This window comes from Beta vulgaris, chromosome 8 (assembly GCF_026745355.1).
Source record: "Beta vulgaris subsp. vulgaris cultivar EL10 chromosome 8, EL10.2, whole genome shotgun sequence".
Classification (NCBI taxonomy): Eukaryota; Viridiplantae; Streptophyta; class Magnoliopsida; order Caryophyllales; family Amaranthaceae; genus Beta; species Beta vulgaris.
In genome coordinates, this window is record NC_079209.1 from 53,032,249 (window position 1) to 53,052,889 (window position 20,641).

The 20,641-nt window shown below is 32.6% G+C and overlaps 1 protein-coding gene across 1 annotated transcript; it reads left to right on the forward strand.

The window, feature by feature from the left end:
* Positions 1 to 4,031: 4,031 nt before the first annotated feature.
* LOC104901781 (very-long-chain aldehyde decarbonylase CER3) lies at positions 4,032 to 16,033 on the forward strand. The gene is made up of 11 exons (XM_010689394.4): positions 4,032 to 4,591; positions 4,841 to 5,061; positions 5,187 to 5,425; positions 6,355 to 6,574; positions 9,489 to 9,616; positions 11,165 to 11,421; positions 11,805 to 11,912; positions 12,288 to 12,494; positions 13,971 to 14,081; positions 14,994 to 15,167; positions 15,615 to 16,033. Exons 1-11 carry the CDS (start codon positions 4,541 to 4,543, stop codon positions 15,768 to 15,770), a joined length of 1,872 nt encoding a protein of 623 aa, XP_010687696.2. The 5' UTR covers positions 4,032 to 4,540; the 3' UTR covers positions 15,771 to 16,033.
* The last annotated feature ends 4,608 nt before the right edge of the window (positions 16,034 to 20,641 follow it).

Below are 20,641 nucleotides of genomic sequence, written 5' to 3' on the forward strand. Positions count from 1 at the left end.
AGAATTGTACTCATCTTCCTCCTTGTCGATCAGTTTCCTTCATCATCTTTGTTTGAATAGGAAGAGGTCCAGTCTTTATGATTCTCCAGCATTGAAAGTCAGAACCTTGAATGTAGATCCTCATCCTAGTCTTCCACCATCCTAATCTTTCCCGTTGAAAATTGGACACCTGGAATACTTGTCACGAAAGTCATCTTGTGTGTTCATGGTTTCTATTCTCTAGATGTGAGTCTTACGAGAATAGCCTGCTCTGATACCACTTGTTGGAACTCAAGGGAACACTCAAGAAGGGGGGGTTGAATTGAGTGATGAAATCTAATCGTTTTTCGCAAAAATCTTTTATGGCTCAGTGCCAGGCTCTGAGCCAAACACTCGAAAATCGCTAATTTACGTTTTTGCGAATAATAAACTTAAAAGAATTATATATTTGACACAAGATATAACGTGGTTCAATCTCACCTCTGAGATCTACGTCCACAAGAAACAAAAACTCTTTTATTTCTTTGAATCCTAAAATATCAAACTCTTGATACAATACGATTCCCCTCACTACTAACCCTAGTAGTGACCCCCAACACTTAATTCTAAGTGTTGACACTCTCTATAATATAAAAGTTACAGAAAAGAACGATCCTCAAAGATGTGCTTCTTAGTCAAGCAAATAGAGGACAATTACAATTGTGAAATAGTAACTTAAACCTAACCGCTCAGTGCTATGCTCAGTGCCAAGGAAATAGTTTTCAGCTTTTAATTAGACTCGATTTATCTCTCTAAAACGTGAGATTTAAAAGTGAATTCTGATTCCCTTTTATAAGACTTGTTTAGGACGAAAATCACTTAAAAATATCTTTATCTTTTAATCCTTGATTTAAGGGATAAAACTTTATCTTTTTCTATCTTTATCTTTTAAACAACAAAGATAGGTTTTCCATATAGATTTTCTTTTTCAACTCAAAGTCTGTTTATATCTAAAAATTATTTTTCCAAATCCTTTTTAGAAAATCAGAAAACATGTTCTAATAAAACTCTGTTTTATAAAAATCTTTTTATTAAAAACACGGTTTTTATCCAAAACGATTTTTATCAAAATCTTTTTCAAAAACTCGTTTTTATATAAAAACACGGTTTTTATAAAATCTTTTTCAAAACTTGTTTTTATCAAAATCTTTTCAATACACGTTTTTATCAAAATCTTTTATAAAACTTGTTTTTATTAAAATCTTTATACACCAATTTTTTAGAAAATCTTTTTCTTTAAAAACTCGTTTTCCTAATCCTTTTGATTTCTGATTTTGAAAACTTATTTCCTTTTTATAAAAATATAATTTTAATATAATTATTTACTTTCTTAACTCAAAGAAGATAATAATTATATTAACTTTATACTTCTATATTTAGCACATTGCATATTTCTAAGCATATTACATTTTAATCTAAAGTTACTATTCTAAGAAATTATAAACTCGAACTTCATTCTTGATTCTTCTTTTCTTCAAAGTCTTCGTTTATCAATTTCTTTCTTCATGCATCTGTTGCAACTGTTACATACTTTCATGCTATAACATATTATATTAATTTTCATCATCAAAACATAACATGTGCATAAACCATAACATGTACATGCACAACAAGATGAGAATTCTCAGTCATATTACCAGTCTATCAAGGCTAGGAGAATCCAAAATACTATAAATGCAATTTATGATAGGATGGTGGTCGGCAAGATGAGCCCCGGACTGTTAGTGAGGCATTTTTGTGCTATTATAAGGACTTGCTAGGGTCCACATTGCCTAGTAGAGTTCCTGTGAAGAGTAGTATTACAGTAAAATTAAAGGTCCTGTTTTGGGTTCTGAACAAGTTGATATATGTTAAGTACATGTTATACGGCCGAAGAGGTGAAAATTGCAATTAATCCATTTTTGATGAAAAGGCTCTAGGGCCTGATAAATGTGGGGGCTATTTACAGATACTCGGGCAATCATTGGTAATGAGATCACAAATGCCATCTTGAATTACCTAAATTTTAGGAAGCTGTTAAAGGAGGTAAATGGTACTATATTGAATGAGTCCGGATCCTCTAGAGTTTTAGGAAAACTCTACAAGGTGGAGTTGTATCTGAGCCATACATTTTAAAATCAAGGGCTCTTATTGGTGGAAGAAAAAGATTTAGGGGTGGATTTTGATGAGATAAAATAGGGGGAATTTTGAAAAGAGAATATATGAGCTATTGATTTTTTATCTGATGGTTGATATTGCTCAAACTCTACTTTGTAGAGTTATTTTACAACTCTAGAGGATCCAAACACATATTGAATATGGTGACTAAGGTGCGGTGTCCTAGTTGTTTATGGAGTACATACCTATAGCATGTTGTAATGTCTTGTATAATAAGATGAAGGAGGTCTTGATGCCTAGTTTGATTGCTAGAAAGCAGGGGGCTTTTGTCCATGAGAGGTTCATTGTCATAATATCATGCATGGTTTATCAAGATCTAGCGAGGCATCATGGTAGAAAGAATTCAAAACATAGTCTCTTAATAAAACTAGACATGAAGAAAGCGTATGACACAATTGATTGAGATTTCTTTTAAGAGATGCTTGAAGCTCTTCACTTTCCTCCTCATTTTACTCATTTAATTATAGCATGTGTGAGTACTCCAAATTTCTCACTTATGATCAACGGTAGTCTACATGGTTTTTTCAAGCTAAAAGAGGGTCAAGACAAGGTGACCCCATTTCTCTTCTCTTATTAGTCTTATGTATGGAGTATATGTCTAGAGTCACGAAGATGCTTTTAGAGGTTCCTATATTCAGTTTTCATCCTAGATGTCATGCTATTGAACTGAATCACCTAATGTTTGCACATGATGTGATTCTCCGTTGTAAAGGTGACTTTCCTTCAACTTATCTTATGCTTCAAGCATTAATACTTTTCTCTGATTCTTCTGAGAGTTAATGAAGTGAAGTCTGAGTTTCATTATTATGCTGGTGCTGACCAACATATATTTAAAGAGTGAAAGATGTGTCTGGAATTAGGAACATCGAATTGCCTTTTAGGTATTTAGGAGTTCCCATATCAACTAGGAGGGTTACAGTGGTTGAATGCCATGTTTTGGTTGAAAAAAAATGTGTGCTAGATAAAAATATAATGTTTTAGACCCAGTGGGTATGTGGCGAGTCTTGGTCCACTTCAAAAAATCCGGGTCTGTGTCTTGATTTTGCTAGACCCACATCAGACCCAACTCATTGTCATCCCTAACACATGCTCCACCAAGTTCCATAAAAAATGGCTTGTGTGGCAGGTGCTAGCATATGCACGACATACTCTCCATATATGTCGTGCATATGCTAAAGAATATGTCGCGGATGCATAAAGCACAAATATATTGTATACGTCACATAGATGCATGTTCACCCAAGTCTATTGATAATTGACACTATAAAAAAATATAAGCTTATTAATGTCATCATAATAAGTTTTAATTAATAATGAACAAATTCGTCACTTAATTAGTGTTGTCCACAAACCCAGCTACTTTTCCTCCAAATATAACCAAATCAATTCTTCAATAGATATTAATTTCACCTCTTGTAATCTCTCTAGTATCTTCTAAGCCAAGAAATGCAAACATATGATCCTCAAGCAAAAACCCCTCCTCAAAAATCCGTGCACGTATATCTTACTCTTTTGTTTGTTTTGATATTACCTCAAAACACCATAAACCAAAACTTCGAGTTAAACTCATAATTACAGTCGACGTATGTCGAAGTTTTGCCATATATATATCAAGTACATCAAAATAACACGTACAAAAAGACGTCTTCACACCATCAGCATCATTCATCTCCGCTTGAATTTATCTTTAGCAAGTGCAATTAATGGGGGCATTACCTCTTTGCTTTAGCCCATCTCCTCTTCCGTAAAACATCACTTTAAGTACACAATTATTGAATTTTTAGTTGAAAGTTTTGACTTTTATTTTGTTACATGCTTGCATTGATCTTCCTTCTTAAAAAATCTCTTTATTTACCAAACAAATCTTTTTTCTTCAAGAAATTAAAAAAGCAAAGAAGATAAAGAGGCAAGATTATATTGCATCTCATTTCCAACCAACAAAAACCCAGTTGATTGAGACATATTTCTTCTTAACTGTATTCCATCGTACTATCTAACGCATTTAATTTAGGCAAAGCTAAGGTTTCTTTCTTGAAACCCTTTATAAAAACTTGTTTCTGGGTATTAGTCTTTCATCAGATCTGAGTATCACATACATTTTATCATTTAACACCTTTCTTCTTATAGAGAAAGATCATTTTGCAAAAAGAAATTCTCATCTTGTTATTATTATTAGTTTTCATTCACAAATCACAAAGCTTGCCTTGTGGTCTCACTTTTTGTATTTTCTTTTTCTTACCTTCCTTTCTTGTTGGAAACATACTCACAAAAAGAGAAAGATTTTTGGTATATCATTCTTTTTTGGGTTAATTTAAGAGGTTAGAAAGTTTAGTTGGAACATCAAACTCAAAAGGGTGGAAAAAGGATGAGTGCCCCTTTTGTGAATTGGCCATGGGAGAACTTGGGCTCTCATAAGGTAACTATAATCTCTACTCCTCTCCCCTTTTTTTAAATTTCTGCATACACTTTAAGAGACCGTTCGCTATTATTGTTATACTGTTGATTATTTAGTTTTACTTTATTTTTGTTGATATATAAGGAATATAACATAAATTTAGTAGTTAGTGTTTTCGTCTATCAAAATAGTAAATTTTAGTTCATCAAAGAAATGATATGATTTAAGAAACGATATTGTGAAGACCTAACTTTCAAATTTTCGTTGTAGTATTTGCTATATGGACCATTTGTTGCACACGTAGCACAATTATGGTGGACGGGAGAAGCAATAAGAAATACTTGGAGCTTCCATATTCTTTTGTTATGTTCTCTTAGATACCTTGTTCATCAACTATGGCATACCTATTGCAACATGCACTTCCTAAGTCTTGAGCGTCGGATTAACCAACAAGGGGTTGATTTTAAGCAAGTCGACCATGAGTGGAACTGGTATGTTTTTTTTTATATACTCTATTTTCTAATTACTATTAATTGTATTCCTTGGACTATTTTTACCTAATTTTTTTAAAATCATATGAAACTTATCAATTCCATATTGTTTAAATTGATCATAGGGATAATTTTATGATCCTCCAAGCACTTGTTGGAAGCTTAATGTTGTATATGTTCCCATCCTTCACCAATTGGAAATTGGTGTGGGACACAAGGGGATTAATTGTAGCTTTGTTACTTCACATGGTGGTTTCAGAGCCGTTGTATTATGGGATTCACAGGCTTCTCCATACCCAACCAAAACTCTTCACGTCTTACCATTCACTGCATCATTTATCTCCTGTACCTCAGCCTTTTACAGGTAAGCTTTGCAGTTAATGTTGTTTTTGTAAATAATTTGTTTATTGTTGCTTAATCAGTTATGGTTGGTCAAATCATGATAGTAAAGTGACACTTGTCCAAGTTCAACGATTGCCAAATTGATGATTTTGAGAAAGATTTTTTATAAAATGTTGAAAACGATTGATGCAACAACGTTAAAGAATTTCATTAGACCTAATTCAATTTTCACCTCAAAAGAAAAGACAAATCTAATCTATGAATCTGTTTAGTTGGTGATCTTCTACTAAATTGAGTGGTTCATGTAACATCAGAAATGATTTATGGTATATCCCGTCAACAAAGAAAAAAAGTGATTTATAGTAATTGCTTCCTCTACTTTCTAATTGAGAATTGTTTATAAGTTCTCTCTATATTTTTTAAAAGCTTTTTTCTTTTGTAATTTATATGTAATTAAATAGGGGCTATTTCATAAATTCAAGACTCTTGAGGGAGTAGTTTAGTAACTTTAGTTAAAAATAATAATTTTTTCTAATCTAGTGTTATCTTAATTTTTAAGTTAATCAAAATTTGTCTCCTATATGCTTCAAGTCAATAATTTGTACTTTCCAAAAATAGGAATATAGTTTTTCAGGACCTATAGCCATGATGAGATGAAGTATTCTGCCAGGCTAAAACATCTAGCAAGTTAACTCGATGTCTACTAGCAAACACTTTGACTCTTTGAGAGTGTGGGGTGGTAAGGGGAAAACGACCTTTTCCAAACAGTTCCTAGTGGAGATTGAACCCCCAACCTAGATTAGAAGGTTCTTTCCTTACCACTAGGCAAAACTTAACTTGGTCCAAAAATAGAAGTATGTATACTAGTATTATATGTTGTCAAGATTCAAGTACATTTTTTTTTGGCGTGTAAAGTATGGTAATTTTTTTCTTGTTTGTGAATTTTTGCAGCCGGGAATGCAACTTTTTTAGAGCATATCCTATTATTGACTATCATGGCGATTCCGATGGTGGGAGCTGCTTTGCTTGGATGTGGCTCAATAAGCTTGATTTATATTCACGTTTTGGCGTTTGATTTCCTAAGATGTTTGGGTCACTGCAATACTGAAATTTTCGCACATCAAATTTTTGAAGTTTTGCCTTTCCTTAAATACCTTCTTTACACTCCTACGTAAGTTTCTCTCTTTTCTCTATTTCTTTCAATGAATTAATTAGGGCAAAATTAGCCTCAATATCCTAAACTATAGCACGGGTACATCACTCCCAACTACGGTTTATAGCCAGAATACTCCAAAGTACGGATTGTACTTCCGTACCATACATGAGGTCAGGGTACCTACAATTCTCATCGGATTCCCACCCCTTTCTTATTTTCTTCTTTTCCCCCTAACCTTTTTACTCAAACAAAAAAAGGCGTGTGCCTTCATTTTCTCCTTCCTCAACTAAACAATTAAACTTTCTTCCCCAAATTTCCTCTTACTTTCGCAAATTCCCTCTTTCTTCCCAAATGAAACCTAAACTATGAAAAAGTGAAATACGCATAACAACAATGAGCTCAGCTTCATCTTCAAGTTTTAAAAAGAATTCAAATAGCAATTTAGGTAATGGTAGGGTGTATCTATTGTCGACATCGATTGCTTGCACTAGTCCAAACTATTTAGAAGTTCAACCACAATCAAGGAAAACGCTGCTATGGCTGCCCAATATCTAGCACTTGACTTATAGCTGGTGAGAATTTCGATCACCAACCTCATTTATGATATGGACTGAACCCAGGTCCATAATTTTGGGTGTTCTGGTTATAGGTCGTATTTGAGGCTGTTTGGTGCACCCGCACTATAATTCAGGATGTTGAGGCAATTTTTGCCACTAATTAATTATGCATTCTCTTTAAAATAAAGGGAGCAGGAGCTAATACCTTTTTAATTCCTACATATTATCTAAACACTTATTGACATCTTTTTTAAAAATTTATTTTTGAATGTTAGCTTTTCCCAATGCTTAAGAAGTGTAAGTGATAATACTAACAGTGTGAAAAATACCTTTACTAAATTAAGAAGTCAACAAAATAACGATATTAATAAGTGAAAAATATCTTTAGAATAGAGGAAGTACGAGTTGTAATATGGAGATATAACTTCAAAGTAAGTTGTCCTGTTGTTTTTTTTTTTTGGAAAAGGAGAGTAATTGATGAAGTGATGATGAAAGTTAGGTAAGGTATGTGATGGCTAACGATTACTTATATGTCTCTTATCCTGTCATTTATTTTCAGAAAAAAATTATAAATAAGAAAAAAAAAGAATGTGATCTAACTTCCGTAGGTTCATGTAATAATAAAGTGTTGCCACTAGTTTAGTGCATGATAACAAAACCCCGGAAACCATGCCAAATTTGCGTGTAGTAGGTCCTATTTAATTAGAGGCAGAGTAAGGGCAAAACGAATTGCATTTTTAGGATAAGTATCAATTGAAGAATATGTTATTTTAATTTGAATAAATTTCTAGACTTGGTAACGTATAAAGTTGAAATTAATATATTCTATCCCACTTTTGCTATATCACTATTTTCATTGTACTGGTTGTTGTTACTATTACTATTATTATTGTCTGCCACATCATAGTTAAATATTAACACACTTTTTAATCAATCAATAAAAATAAATGACACACAAATTATACATAATGAGACCTAAAGTTTAAATCCTAACAGAATGTGCTATCTTCAAGATATTTTTAATCCTGATTTTGAATTTAGTAGTAGTGTTACTTTTCTCCCATGGTCTATTATAAGAATGTACTATAATGTAATTGGTTGAAATGATAAAGCTTATTTGAATAGATGTCGTTTTAATTCGAGTAATGAAATTGAGTTAAGATATCTTCACTAAGTACTGCTATTTAATATTTTACATATTCACCATAATTTTTTGATGAAAATTTTGCCTCTTAATTAAGGTATTTTACATATTTATTCGTCTAATTTTCACATAAGAAATTAATAATTCTAAAATTCCAAAACTCGACCCCTAATATCATGACTCATGAGTTTCTCATCAAAATATGTAAGTATTACATGATGTAGCATATTTTCTACTAAGAATTTTCTAATTGTGATCGAGAGGATTAATCAATTTTTTTTTTTCAAAATATCAACTTTTTATAAATTTTACTTAGCTTGTACATAATTAAAGACAATGGCCAAACTTTTGGTTGATGAGTCCAAAATTCAAGTTTTGTATATTATGAGAAACAGAAGTATTAGTGATAATGAAGTTATAGTGTAAAGCAAAGATCTTTTGTTTGTTTTATGATCATCCCTTACCAAATTTAAATTTCTTTTTAATGTCTCTTACTAAATTAGTGTGAAACTGTTTCGTTTACTCATTACAATTCAACAAAAACTACAGAAAATTTGAACCGAACAGATGCATCGTGTTACCTTAGAAATTCATAGGTAGGATAAACTTTGATTAGTTGTGTTGAAAAGATAAGGAAAATTTGTCAAAAAAATCTTTTAGATGTTCAATTTTACGAGAAAAAACCTTTTAAAACATTCTTTGCGAAAAAAACCACAAACTTAATTTTTTTTTGAAGATGAAACCTACTCCCATTTTCTGATGTGCTTTTTGAGATGCATAGGGGTGGTGCTCCAGTTACTGGAAATTGAGGGTTAAAGAAAGATAGAAGGGTCAACGTCGGAATTGAGAAAAAACACACCGAAAAATGGGAATAAGTTTCTCCTTGCAAGGAAAATTAAGTTTGTGATTTGTTTTTGCAAAGAATGCTTTATAAGGTTTTTTTTTTCGCAAAATGGAACCTTTAAAAGGTTTATTTTGACAAATTTTCCAAAAGATAATTGCTAATTTAGCTATAAAGGTGTCTGTAGACTGTAATAAGGGCATGCATTGATTCAATAAAACCTAGTTACAATACGATTATGTCATATAGATCACCCTTAGTTAGCTGATCCTAAATAGGCAGCTAAGTTATTTCAGTCAGTTAACAAAGAACTTTCATTATGAAAATAGTAGTATGCACCAAAATGGAAAACTAGTTAATATTTTGTTGTATATTTGGATTGTGCAGATATCACAGCTTACACCATACAGAGAAAGACTGTAACTTCTGTCTATTTATGCCTATTTATGATCTACTTGGCAATACTCTCAACGGCAAGTCTTGGGAAATTCAGAAGCAAATAAGTCTAAATTCAGGTTAGGAAACAATTGAGAACTTTTATAAGATATTATCTGACCAAATCTTTCTTATAATGTGAAAAATGCATTCACTTCTCATGTGTTCTTTGTCACCTTCCTCCTTAGCTGTTTTCTCACATTAATAGCTATGTTAGGAGTGTTGAAAAGGGCAAAGATTATATCTTTGGTTCATATATGAAGCAAATTTTATGTGTACAATACTTGAAGGAGTCATAAAATGTGCACCAGGCCACGCCAGGCCAGTCCCACCATGTCACCATATTAGTGATATTACCCTACCTATTAATCATTGTAGAGATCTCTTGGTTCTTTCAATAAAGAAAGAAAATATGATAACATGTGATTGGTTATTTGGTTTGGAATTGAACATATATAGATGTTCACATTAATGCTAACCATTTTCTGGTCACAAAATATAAAAAAAGGGTAAAGATTTATAAAAAGAAAAGTCTAACACGCATGACAGGTTAGAGAAAGAAATAAATGAAACTCCAAATAAGATAAAAACATAAGTAAAAATTTTTATGAAAAAAATTATTTTTTAAAAAGAGTTAATATTGAGAAAACAACTGGAGTATATATGATCATTATTCCCACGGTTTCAATATATTGAATTCATTTATGCTTCATAAAACCTTTTTACTATTAATATCTTTAATAATTGAACAGTAATAGAATTATATAATACATTATTCTTTTTTAAAATATACATCAGGACAACTCTAGCAATATATCTTTAATAATTGAACATCAATAGAATTATAATTTTTTTTTTTGAAAAATACATTAGGACAACTCTAGCAATATATCAGATGATAATTCTTGTCCTTGTATGTTAGTGAAATTAAAATAGATGATCAAAGTTGATGAAATTTAACTTTGAAATAATGACATGAATTCAGTATTTGTGATAGAAAGAATCTTTTCGTTTGTCATCTTTGAAGGATGAAATTGTTTGAATATTTAACCAATTGATCAAATTTCTTTTTGTTATAACCAATTCAATGCAAACAACAAGAAATTAAAGAATAAGGATGAGGAGTTAGCTCATGTGGTAGAACACTCCCCTCTAATACCTGAGGTCAGGGGTTCGATCCTTACCCCCATCATTATGTTGGGGTATTTCCTTAGCATGCTTTTGCATGCTTTACCAGCCAATGTGTTGGTAAGACTAGTAGCCTTGGTAGGGGTTAGCCCTTGGGCTTTCTTAATTTCCCAGTCAAAAAAAAAAAAAAAAAAAAAACAAGAAATTAAAGAATAATCAACACAAGAATTTAACGTGGTTCACCAACGATGTGGTAGCTATGTCCACACAACAGGAGGAACAAATTTTTATTAGTTTTAGGAAAGCGAGACCCCTAACGTTGGATAATTCAAGTCATATATCAACAATTTCTTCAAATTTTGTAGCATATATTCGTCAAAGCACCTGCAATACAAAAAGTTAGTTTACATATATACAAAAAGGAATTAGGAGATATAAAATTTAAGCTTTTAACACATCTTGGTTCAAAAAGAATTAACATATGGATGTCACAAATACAGGGAAAAATGTGAAGGTGCCAGAGTTTGTGTTCTTAGCACATATAGTTGACATATCATCCGCAATGCATGTCCCATTTTTGTTCCGCGCATATGCCTCGTATCCCTTCTCCATGCGGTGGTTCCTCTTGCCTGTTTGGCTACCTACATTCTTAGTGATGTGCGTGATGTGGGCATGGGCCAAGCCCTTCTCGGTGTCCTTCTACAACCTCCGCAACAAGTTGCACCATACTTGGGTCGTCCCTAGGTTTGGTTTCCAGGTACATATACTTCCTTCATCTCTCAATTCTCAACATATAAAGTAATTTTCAGATTATGCACGTACATTAACTAAGTGTAACGTAACAAGTTTTATTAGAACTACATTGGTATTCTGAGTGGGAGCGGAACCAAAAATATAGTAATTTGTATTTTTAAAAGCGGTCAAATATAAAAATTAACCTATTTTATTTTAAAAAATTACATTTACAACCTCAAATTTCAGAAAAATTCAATAGTTGGCTGGGGCTGCGACTTTACCTGCCCCAGTGATGTTCCGCCCCTGATTATGAGTGTCGAACAAATGTTGTCTGTTTTCGTAGATTGTATACTTAAATAGTTGTACTAAACTTGTTTTTGTGTTTTTCTGTTGTCTCTTGGACAGTATTTCTTGCCATTTGCAACAAAAGGGATCAACAAGCAGATAGAGCAAGCTATACTTAAGGCAGATAGAATGGGTGTCAAGGTTCTTAGCCTAGCAGCCCTCAACAAGGTGTGAAACTGTACTTTTTTGGGTTTTTTTTTGTCAATTTTAATATCAAATTTTTATCAGTGAAATATTTAATTTGGTTAACTGTTTATTTTAATTATCTTCTATTGAACCCCGTGTATGTTGTGCACATGTGAGTTGTCCCATATTGGAGAAAAATGAGAGAAAGTAACACAATATAAGCTAGAGGAGCTACTCCTACTATTGCCAATTGGTTTTAGTATGGAACCTCCAAAGTTTTGTATGTGGACCAAACTCTCCTCTTCCGTACTGGGTTGCCCAGCCCCATATTATGTCCTATCAAATTTATCATCTTCTTTGCCTCATTTATTCATTTTCTTTTCTCAATCTGATATTGAAAATTTGTATAATTTGCAGAATGAGGCGCTAAATGGTGGAGGAACATTGTTTGTTAACAAGCATCCTAATCTAAGAGTACGAGTTGTTCATGGCAATACATTGACTGCTGCAGTTATTCTTAATGAAATCCCAGATGATGTCGAGGAAGTGTTCTTAACTGGGGCAACATCGAAGCTTGGAAGAGCCATTGCCCTTTATCTGAGTCGTAAACATGTGCGAGTTTTGGTGAGTACTACTTTAGATCTCTAGCTACTATTTTTCTTTCTTACTCAAAAATATCCAAATGAAAGTGAGACATATGTACAATGTGACCAAGCAAATTTAGTTAAGCTTTACTTGGGGCAATCATGATATGAGATCCATGGCTAAATTGTCCTCAGTTGCATTGTACAACTCATTGAATGCTGCACTTTGCGAGACCCTATTAGATAATACTTCGTACAACCAAAAAAGAAAGTTATTCATTATAGATAAAGTTTTTTTATACTTTGTGTTAATTTGAGACCACCCACAATGTCAATTAATTTATTTTGACTTGTTCGAACTTTATCTTTTTTCATCTTAAAGAGGTCGAAATGAATTGAACTATCTAGTTGATGAAAGCTGAAAAGTCTTTAGGATACAGCTGATAATACAACATGAACCAGATACGAAAAAAAAGATTCATATATATCAAGGATTTCCAACATCTTTAATCAAACGGGACAACACGATATGACACGTCTTATTAGATGGGTTACGTTAACATTGAGATTTCCAACACTAAGATGACATGATTCATGATTGAGTCCCTTTAACAACAAAGTTAGGATTTTTTATATAGAATATTTATTTAAAGTGCCAAAAACCAGCATAAGACTACACTAATCGGACACTAAAAAAGTGGGTTAGTGTTGAAAATCTCGACACGCTTAAAAATGGATTGAGTCCCTTTAACAACAAAAGTTAGGATTTTTATATAGAATATTTATTTAAAGTGCCAAAAACCAGCATAAGACTACACTAATCGGACACTAAAAAAGTGGGTTAGTGTTGAAAATCTCGACACGCTTAAAAATGGATTGAGTCCCTTTAACAACAAAGTTAGGATTTTTATATAGAATATTTATTTAAAGTGCCAAAAACCAGCATAAGACTACACTAATCGGACACTAAAAAAGTGGGTTAGTGTTGAAAATCTCGACACGCTTAAAAATGGATTGAGTCATTAGTGTCAAGAATTCGTTTCATACTTAACATGGAAACGAACATGATAAGAACACCAACTTTCTCTAGCCCTAATTGACATATATACAAGGCAAAGAAACATTGGTGTTAAACTTTGGGGCCTATGAGTACTAGTGGGAGGACCAAACCAACATTTATTGGATTGGAGGTTGGTTAATTTGTTGGTTAACTCGTTAGCTGGCTGGTCCTCAATGATGAAGACAATAGAGACATATAATTTTGGTTTTGTTGCATGTGCATTGAAATTCATATTCACTTTTCACCTACCATGTAGACCTAAGACCTTTAACTTTAATTTGTGTCACTGGATATAGTTCAAAATTTTGAGGGTTTGTTACAGCGATAGCAAGAATTGTGGTTGATCAGGATTAGTTCATATATTGATATTCTAGTACTATATAGCAGTAAAATTTACCTTTGTTTCTTACTACTTTTATGTTGTATTTACAATTAGTTTGTGGAATAATATTGCAGATGTTAACTCTGTCAACTGAGAGGTTTCAAAAAATTCAGAAAGAAGCTCCAGTGGATTGCCAGAAATACTTGGTACAAGTGACCAAGTACCAAGCAGCCAAGAACTGCAAGGTAATAAATTACAAACAAAAAATAATAAAGAACCAAAATAATAGATTAATAATTTATAGAAAAATGATATATCTAGCACTTAGAATTGCATATAAAAAACATAAAAGTAAACATATTAAGCAATAACTAGAAATCGTCAACTACACTTGTTAGACACGTGACTTTGATAAATTACTTAGTTAATACCGTTTTAGAACTTGTATATTATTTTTTTCTATTATATCTTATCGATACATAAATCTGTTGGAATATTGATTCAAATTAGTGGGTGGTTAGTTACTAAGTACACTAACACATAAACTCTAATATGGTTAGTTACTAAGTACACTAACACAAGAATTCAAATTAGAGTTCTTGTGTTAGTGCACTTAGTGAGTTAATACTTAATATGGTCGCTCACTAAATATGATCATGGAAATTTTTTTCCTATTTGTAGTAAGTAGTTACTTTATTTAGTTATATAAGATTCTTCTTAATTTCTTATATACGTTATAAGTGGAATGAATATAACTTTTCTCCTCCTTTTCTTCTCTTCATTTTCTTATAAATTTTTACAAACCCAATAATTATAACCAATACATATCTAGGTTTGAATGTTTCATTATGTACTGAACTATCTATATTTTTCTATTCTGATGTCTGCATCGAAAACTATTTTTATATTAAAACCACATTGAACTATATATAAATAGAATTTATTTTCCATTCAACTGAAAATTTATTCATATGAACGTTATATATAAACATATGAAAATATAATATTTTAATCCAATGATTGAAATCTAGACATTTATAATGGATTCGGAATAATTGTACCTGTTATAATATGCATAATTATTTGGACCATAGGTCTACACACGTCAAAGTTAGGACCATAAAATAAGTTGAAAATATATTTGTATCTTGTTGCAGGCATGGATTGTAGGAAAGTGGATCACACCAAGAGAGCAAAGTTGGGCACCACGCGGGGCCCATTTTCATCAATTTGTGGTTCCACCAATCTTGCATTTTAGGAGAGATTGCACATATGGTGATCTTGCTGCCATGAAACTACCCCAAGACGTCCAGGGTCTTGGCAGTTGTGAGGTAATTAGGCACCATTTATTCCACAAGTTACATACTAGTTCTACGTATGCATGCATGTTGTTACACCTACTATGGCTCCGGATGACAACCCGGTAGGTCAGGCCCGGAAATCATTTGCTTTGATTTGGTCTTTCGTCAGCTTAGAGCCTTAGATCCCTCTGGACTGGCTTATCACAATTATTGTAAGGATGGCAATTGATAGGGTCTGAATAATAGGCTCTAGTCAATCGTTTTGCATATTCTATTTTATGTCGACTCATAACCTACCTACACATGGTGTTTGAAAAATAGACCGTTATCTGTACCCATAATTATTTAATCATTTATCAATACGCCAAAATATATGTTATCGAATAGTTTTGTTTGACAATTGCATATTAATTCACATACATAGATCATCTAGATATAAGTTGTTCTAACTTTTGGATTAAATGCATATACTTGCAGTACACGATGGACAGAGGAGTTGTTCATGCTTGTCATGCTGGTGGAGTGGTTCATTCTCTAGAAGGTTGGACACACCACGAGGTTGGTGCCATTGATGTCGATAGAATTGATGTTGTGTGGAAGGCTGCTATGAAATACGGTTTCAAACCTGTTTAGAGTTTGGAATATGCTCATGGATCAAACTGAATAATCAAAAGGGGAAAAATTGAACCCCAAAATTTCAATGATCCAAGTTATTGCAAGTTTCCATTTCTTTTAGAAAAGCTCTTTTTTTTCAATTTTAATACTCTTTTAGGACTAGGTCTCAGCTTTATATTTATTGTATGTATTTATGTACTCTCAGAAAAAAAAAAACAGGATGTTAGATGACAATACTAAAGTATTTTATTCATTCAATATAATTACCAATATTAGACACGGTATGGAATCTATGATGTCAATATAAGTGTAGATTTGTTCAAAAGGAGGTTCCTAATTAACAATCCAATATGCAATAACTGTTGGTAAATTATAAAAAAACACAAAATAAGGAAATGAAAAGGCATAGCGGCGGAAGAGTATGAAACTGATGCAATAAACTAAAATTTTTTTTTTTTTTCTCACTAATTGCATATCTAACTTACATTCAAGATACCTGCTATTATATAAGCATACAAGACACCTACGGTTAGACTTCCTAAGAGACTAATAACTAACTAGAGAGAAGTGGGGATAATAGTCCACCAATTTCTCCACTCACTATACCCTTAACAACAAATTAAACTAACAAATAAGAAAACAAACTCCCTAATAAATTAATGCAACTAGTATTTGATTTACTCCAACACTCTCCTTTGATTCAAACTGTTACCCCCATAATGTTAGATTGTTGCTGACTTCAACCATTCCATATAGCCATGGAATATACTGGCCCAATAAACACTTGTGAATATGAACTTTTGATTTTTTTTACTAACACTTGACTTCAAACATAGAAGAATTTGCCCTCTTCTTCAACCACACAACCACAAATACTTGACTTTAATGAACACAAACTCATAATTTTAGAAGAGTTTGCTCTCGTCTTCTTCAACCTTTTGAGCAAAATTATTTTGTTGACCTTTCTCATCCCTTTCCTTATCCCAACACCACTTTTTTGTGACCATACCTTTTGCAATAATAACACTGGATGTTTCTTCCAGCCGGAGGCACTTCACCTCGACCACCATGACCTCTTGCAAAACCATGACCACGACCACCATAACCACCTCTACCTTGACCATTTAACTGCCACTCATCAGAATCTCTTACACTTGAAGACTTACATTGGACTTGGAATGCCTTGTCTTCCTCTACAACCTCACTTTACTTACCCAAGACTCATGAGCTAACAAAGAGCCCATTAACTCGTCAAAAGTATAATCAGACAAATCTTTTGACCCAACGATTGCGGGAACTACATGTTTACAAACCCTATTCAAACTTTTTAAAACCTTACTCGCAACATCCTCACTACTAATATTTTCACCGTAAGACCTTATTTGACTTACAATTTTAAGTTACTTTAGAAAAGTAACTTTGCACAAACTCTTTATCACGCATAACTAATTCTCCAAAATTACGACGGAGAGTTTGCAATCTCACTTTAATCACTTTCTGATCACCTAAGTACTATTGTTTGAGTACCTCCCATGCCTCTTTTGCCGTCTTACTAGATGAAATTTGAGGAAACATTCCATCATCCACTGCCGATTGGATAATAAATAAGGCTTTCGCATTCCGTTTACGACTCTCACGCAAATTTTATCGTGTTTCGCTGGTGCCACCGGGGGTTCTTTCTGCCAATACTCATCAATATCCCACAACTCTTGGGATTATAATATAGTTTGCATCTTGATACTCCACAAATGATACTTCTCACCCTTAAAGATTTAAATTAGGAGTTGAAAGGATGAATTGAATCTATTGTTTTCCATATTTTGAAACTACCTCACTGTGAGTACTCTTAATTTTTTTTGCACAAAAGAAACAAACGTAGTACTGCTTCTTTATTTTGAGAGCAATATTTTTTGGTAAGAGCTGTGTGTGTAAGTCCATGGCAAACAATGTTGGTAATATGTCTTTCAACCCTTAATCCCAATTTCTAAGGGGGGAAATTATAATTTATGGAGTCTCAAGATGAAGACTTTGTTCAAGTCTCAAGAGTTGTAGGAGATGGTGGAGCAAGAGTATGAAGAACCTAAGGAGGCTCCGACTGAACATGATCAAAAATTGCGGGAAAATAACAAGAAAGTTGTGAAGGCTCTATTGTTTATCCAATTGGCATTCGATGATGAGATTTTCCCAAGAATTTCCACCGCGTCAACCTCCAAGCAAGCATGGAAGATTATCAAACAAGAGTATTATGGGATAAGAAGGTAATTACTGTAAAAATTACAAACTCTTCGTACTCAATTTAAGAATTTATCTTTGACAAAGAAAGAATCGATTCAAGATTATATGTCTAAAGTGTCTTCAATTATTAGTCAAATGAAAATATATGGTGACAATATCTCAAATGAGATGATTGTGGGTAAGGTGTTAAGGAGTCTTAATATTGAGTATAAATATATTGTAACTGCAATTATGGAGTCTAAATACCTATTAACTTACTCATTTGGAGAGTTGATGAGCTCCTTGCTGGCTCATGAGGAGGGAATGGACAAAACTATGGATGAAAATGTCGATGAAAAAGCCTTCCAAGTTAAGGGAAAAATGGCAAAAATGATGTTGATCTTTTAAAGAGTTTTAACATGAATAATTGCAAAGTAACAGCTACTCCTATGAACACTAATGAAAAGTTACAGCGTGAAGACGACATAGAGAATGAAGAACTTGATGGTTGAAATTACTTGACACACACTCGACCCGGCATACTTTTTTTTTAGGATCGAACCTGGTATTTGCTCTGGTACCATGTCGGTAAATTGTGAAAGACAAAAAATAAGGAAATGAAAAGGTATAGTAGCGGAATAGTATGAAACTGATGCAACAAACTGAAATTCTATTTTTGTTTTTATCACTAACTGCATATCTAACTTACATTCAAGATACCTATTATATAGGCACACAAGACACCTACGGTTAGACTTCCTAAGAGATTGAACGAAGTAACTGGAGATAAGTAGGGATAATGATGGTCCACCGATTTCTCCACTCACTATACCACTAACAACAAACTAAAAAATAACAAAACTGACATTAGAATAAGAAAACAAACTCCCTATATTAATGCAACTAGTATTTGAATCACTCCAATAACAAAATTAGGGTATCTGGAGTTTGGGGTAATGAGTTAGCTCCACATCTTGAACAAGTACTCGAACATCAACTACGCACATGCAATTCTTGGATCAATTTAATAAAATTTCTAAGCATTATTTAGCATCTAGTATATAGTTGGCCTTTACATATACTATCTTTCAGAGAGCCTACTTTAAGCCGTATAAATTATACATGGGGTGCCTAACATTTATAGTCATTCTTTAATGGGTTAATTGACCTGTCTAATGGGTATTCTGATCATGTGCACTAATTCTATCGTGCGCACGTCCTCAATCCTCATGATGAGCATTATGCACACGAGGAAAATATAATCACTTTAAATGAACTATGCTCAATGCAGCAATCATTTAATTGAAATTGGATTTTGGGAAACTTTCTTTCTCCTTGATTTGGTTTGCATTTTATTTATTTTTCTAAAACTCTTCGCTTCTCTCTCCTAGTTTGTGTCTCCTCTTATTAATAGTTTTCTCTCTCATTATTTTCTATCTCTCATTTGTTTTATATTATTTTATTGCTTTATATATACGATATATTTTCCATTTTCTCTCTTTCTCTCTCTCTCTCCTGAAGTTTATTTATATAGATTGTATTATAATACGAGTTGATGGATTAGTATTTATTAAGAAGAGAAAATTAAGTATTATTTTATAAATAGAAATAGAGTGGGGGAGAAAAATATGTTCGGAAACTACATATAATAATAAGACCACGACAAAAATAAGATTAAAAAAAACTAATCGAGACAAATAAAAAAATAAAAGTGTCCAAAGTATTCTAGGATTAAGAGATCATAAAAAGCTAATTTAAGTTCTTGGGTTAGATTTTCTCTATCGTTAGTGCCTATCTCTAATGAAGACCATGACCCATCTGGTAGATAAAGTTTTTTTTAATATAATATTATTATACTAGTTTTGAAGCTCGTGCATTGCACAAGTTGTTGTTCATTTTATTTTTCTATAAATTTTTCTTAACAAATTAAGTTGATTTTTTTTTTTTGTGAAATGAGATTTTTCAAAACCATTATATTTATATGTGAAAGACTCAAACTTGGATTATAATTTGGAAAATATCTTCCAGTTTTTTGTAAGAAAAATTACAGGAAGGAATTACTCCCCTATTGTGTTCTAACAGCCATACAAGCATTACATCCTATATATATATATATATATATATATATATATATATATATCAAAGCATTAAGAGAAAACCTACACCTATACAAGAGAGTTGTACATAGGACAAAAAAATACAGCCAAAACAACGGTCGTCATACTAAGTACAGGATCCTAGGAAGATGATCTACATTGGGAACATGATAGCAATATGTTCTTTAGTCACACAAACAATAAATAACTTGTATATTCCAATACCCCCCCCCCCTCTCAAGTTGGACTTGTGGTAAACAATCCTAACTTAAAACTGGAGATATTTTTGTTGCTGTTCACTGAAACACTTGGTCATGATATCAGCAACTTGCAGAAAAGATCTCACATGTAGCACATTAAGAAACCTAGTAGATAAATTCTCTCTCACATAGTGACAATCCACCTTGAGATGTTTGGTCCTTTCATGAAATATGTGATTATGAGCAGTGTATATAACAGATTCATTGTCACCGAACAAATCAATAGGGGTAGGTATAGATACACTCAGGTAATTTGAAAAAATAAGATTAATTGGTATAATCCAAGGTTTCAATTATATGCATCATAAAATAATAAAAA

Coding starts and splice junctions, on each gene's coding strand:
- LOC104901781 (XM_010689394.4), top strand. CDS start 4,541: ATGAGTGCCCCTTTTGTGAATTGGCCATGGGAGAACTTGGGCTCTCAT. Junction 9,617..11,164: donor GCAAATAAGTCTAAATTCAG/GTTAGGAAACAA, acceptor TCACAAATACAG/GGAAAAATGTGAAGGTGCCA. Junction 14,082..14,993: donor AAGCAGCCAAGAACTGCAAG/GTAATAAATTAC, acceptor ATCTTGTTGCAG/GCATGGATTGTAGGAAAGTG.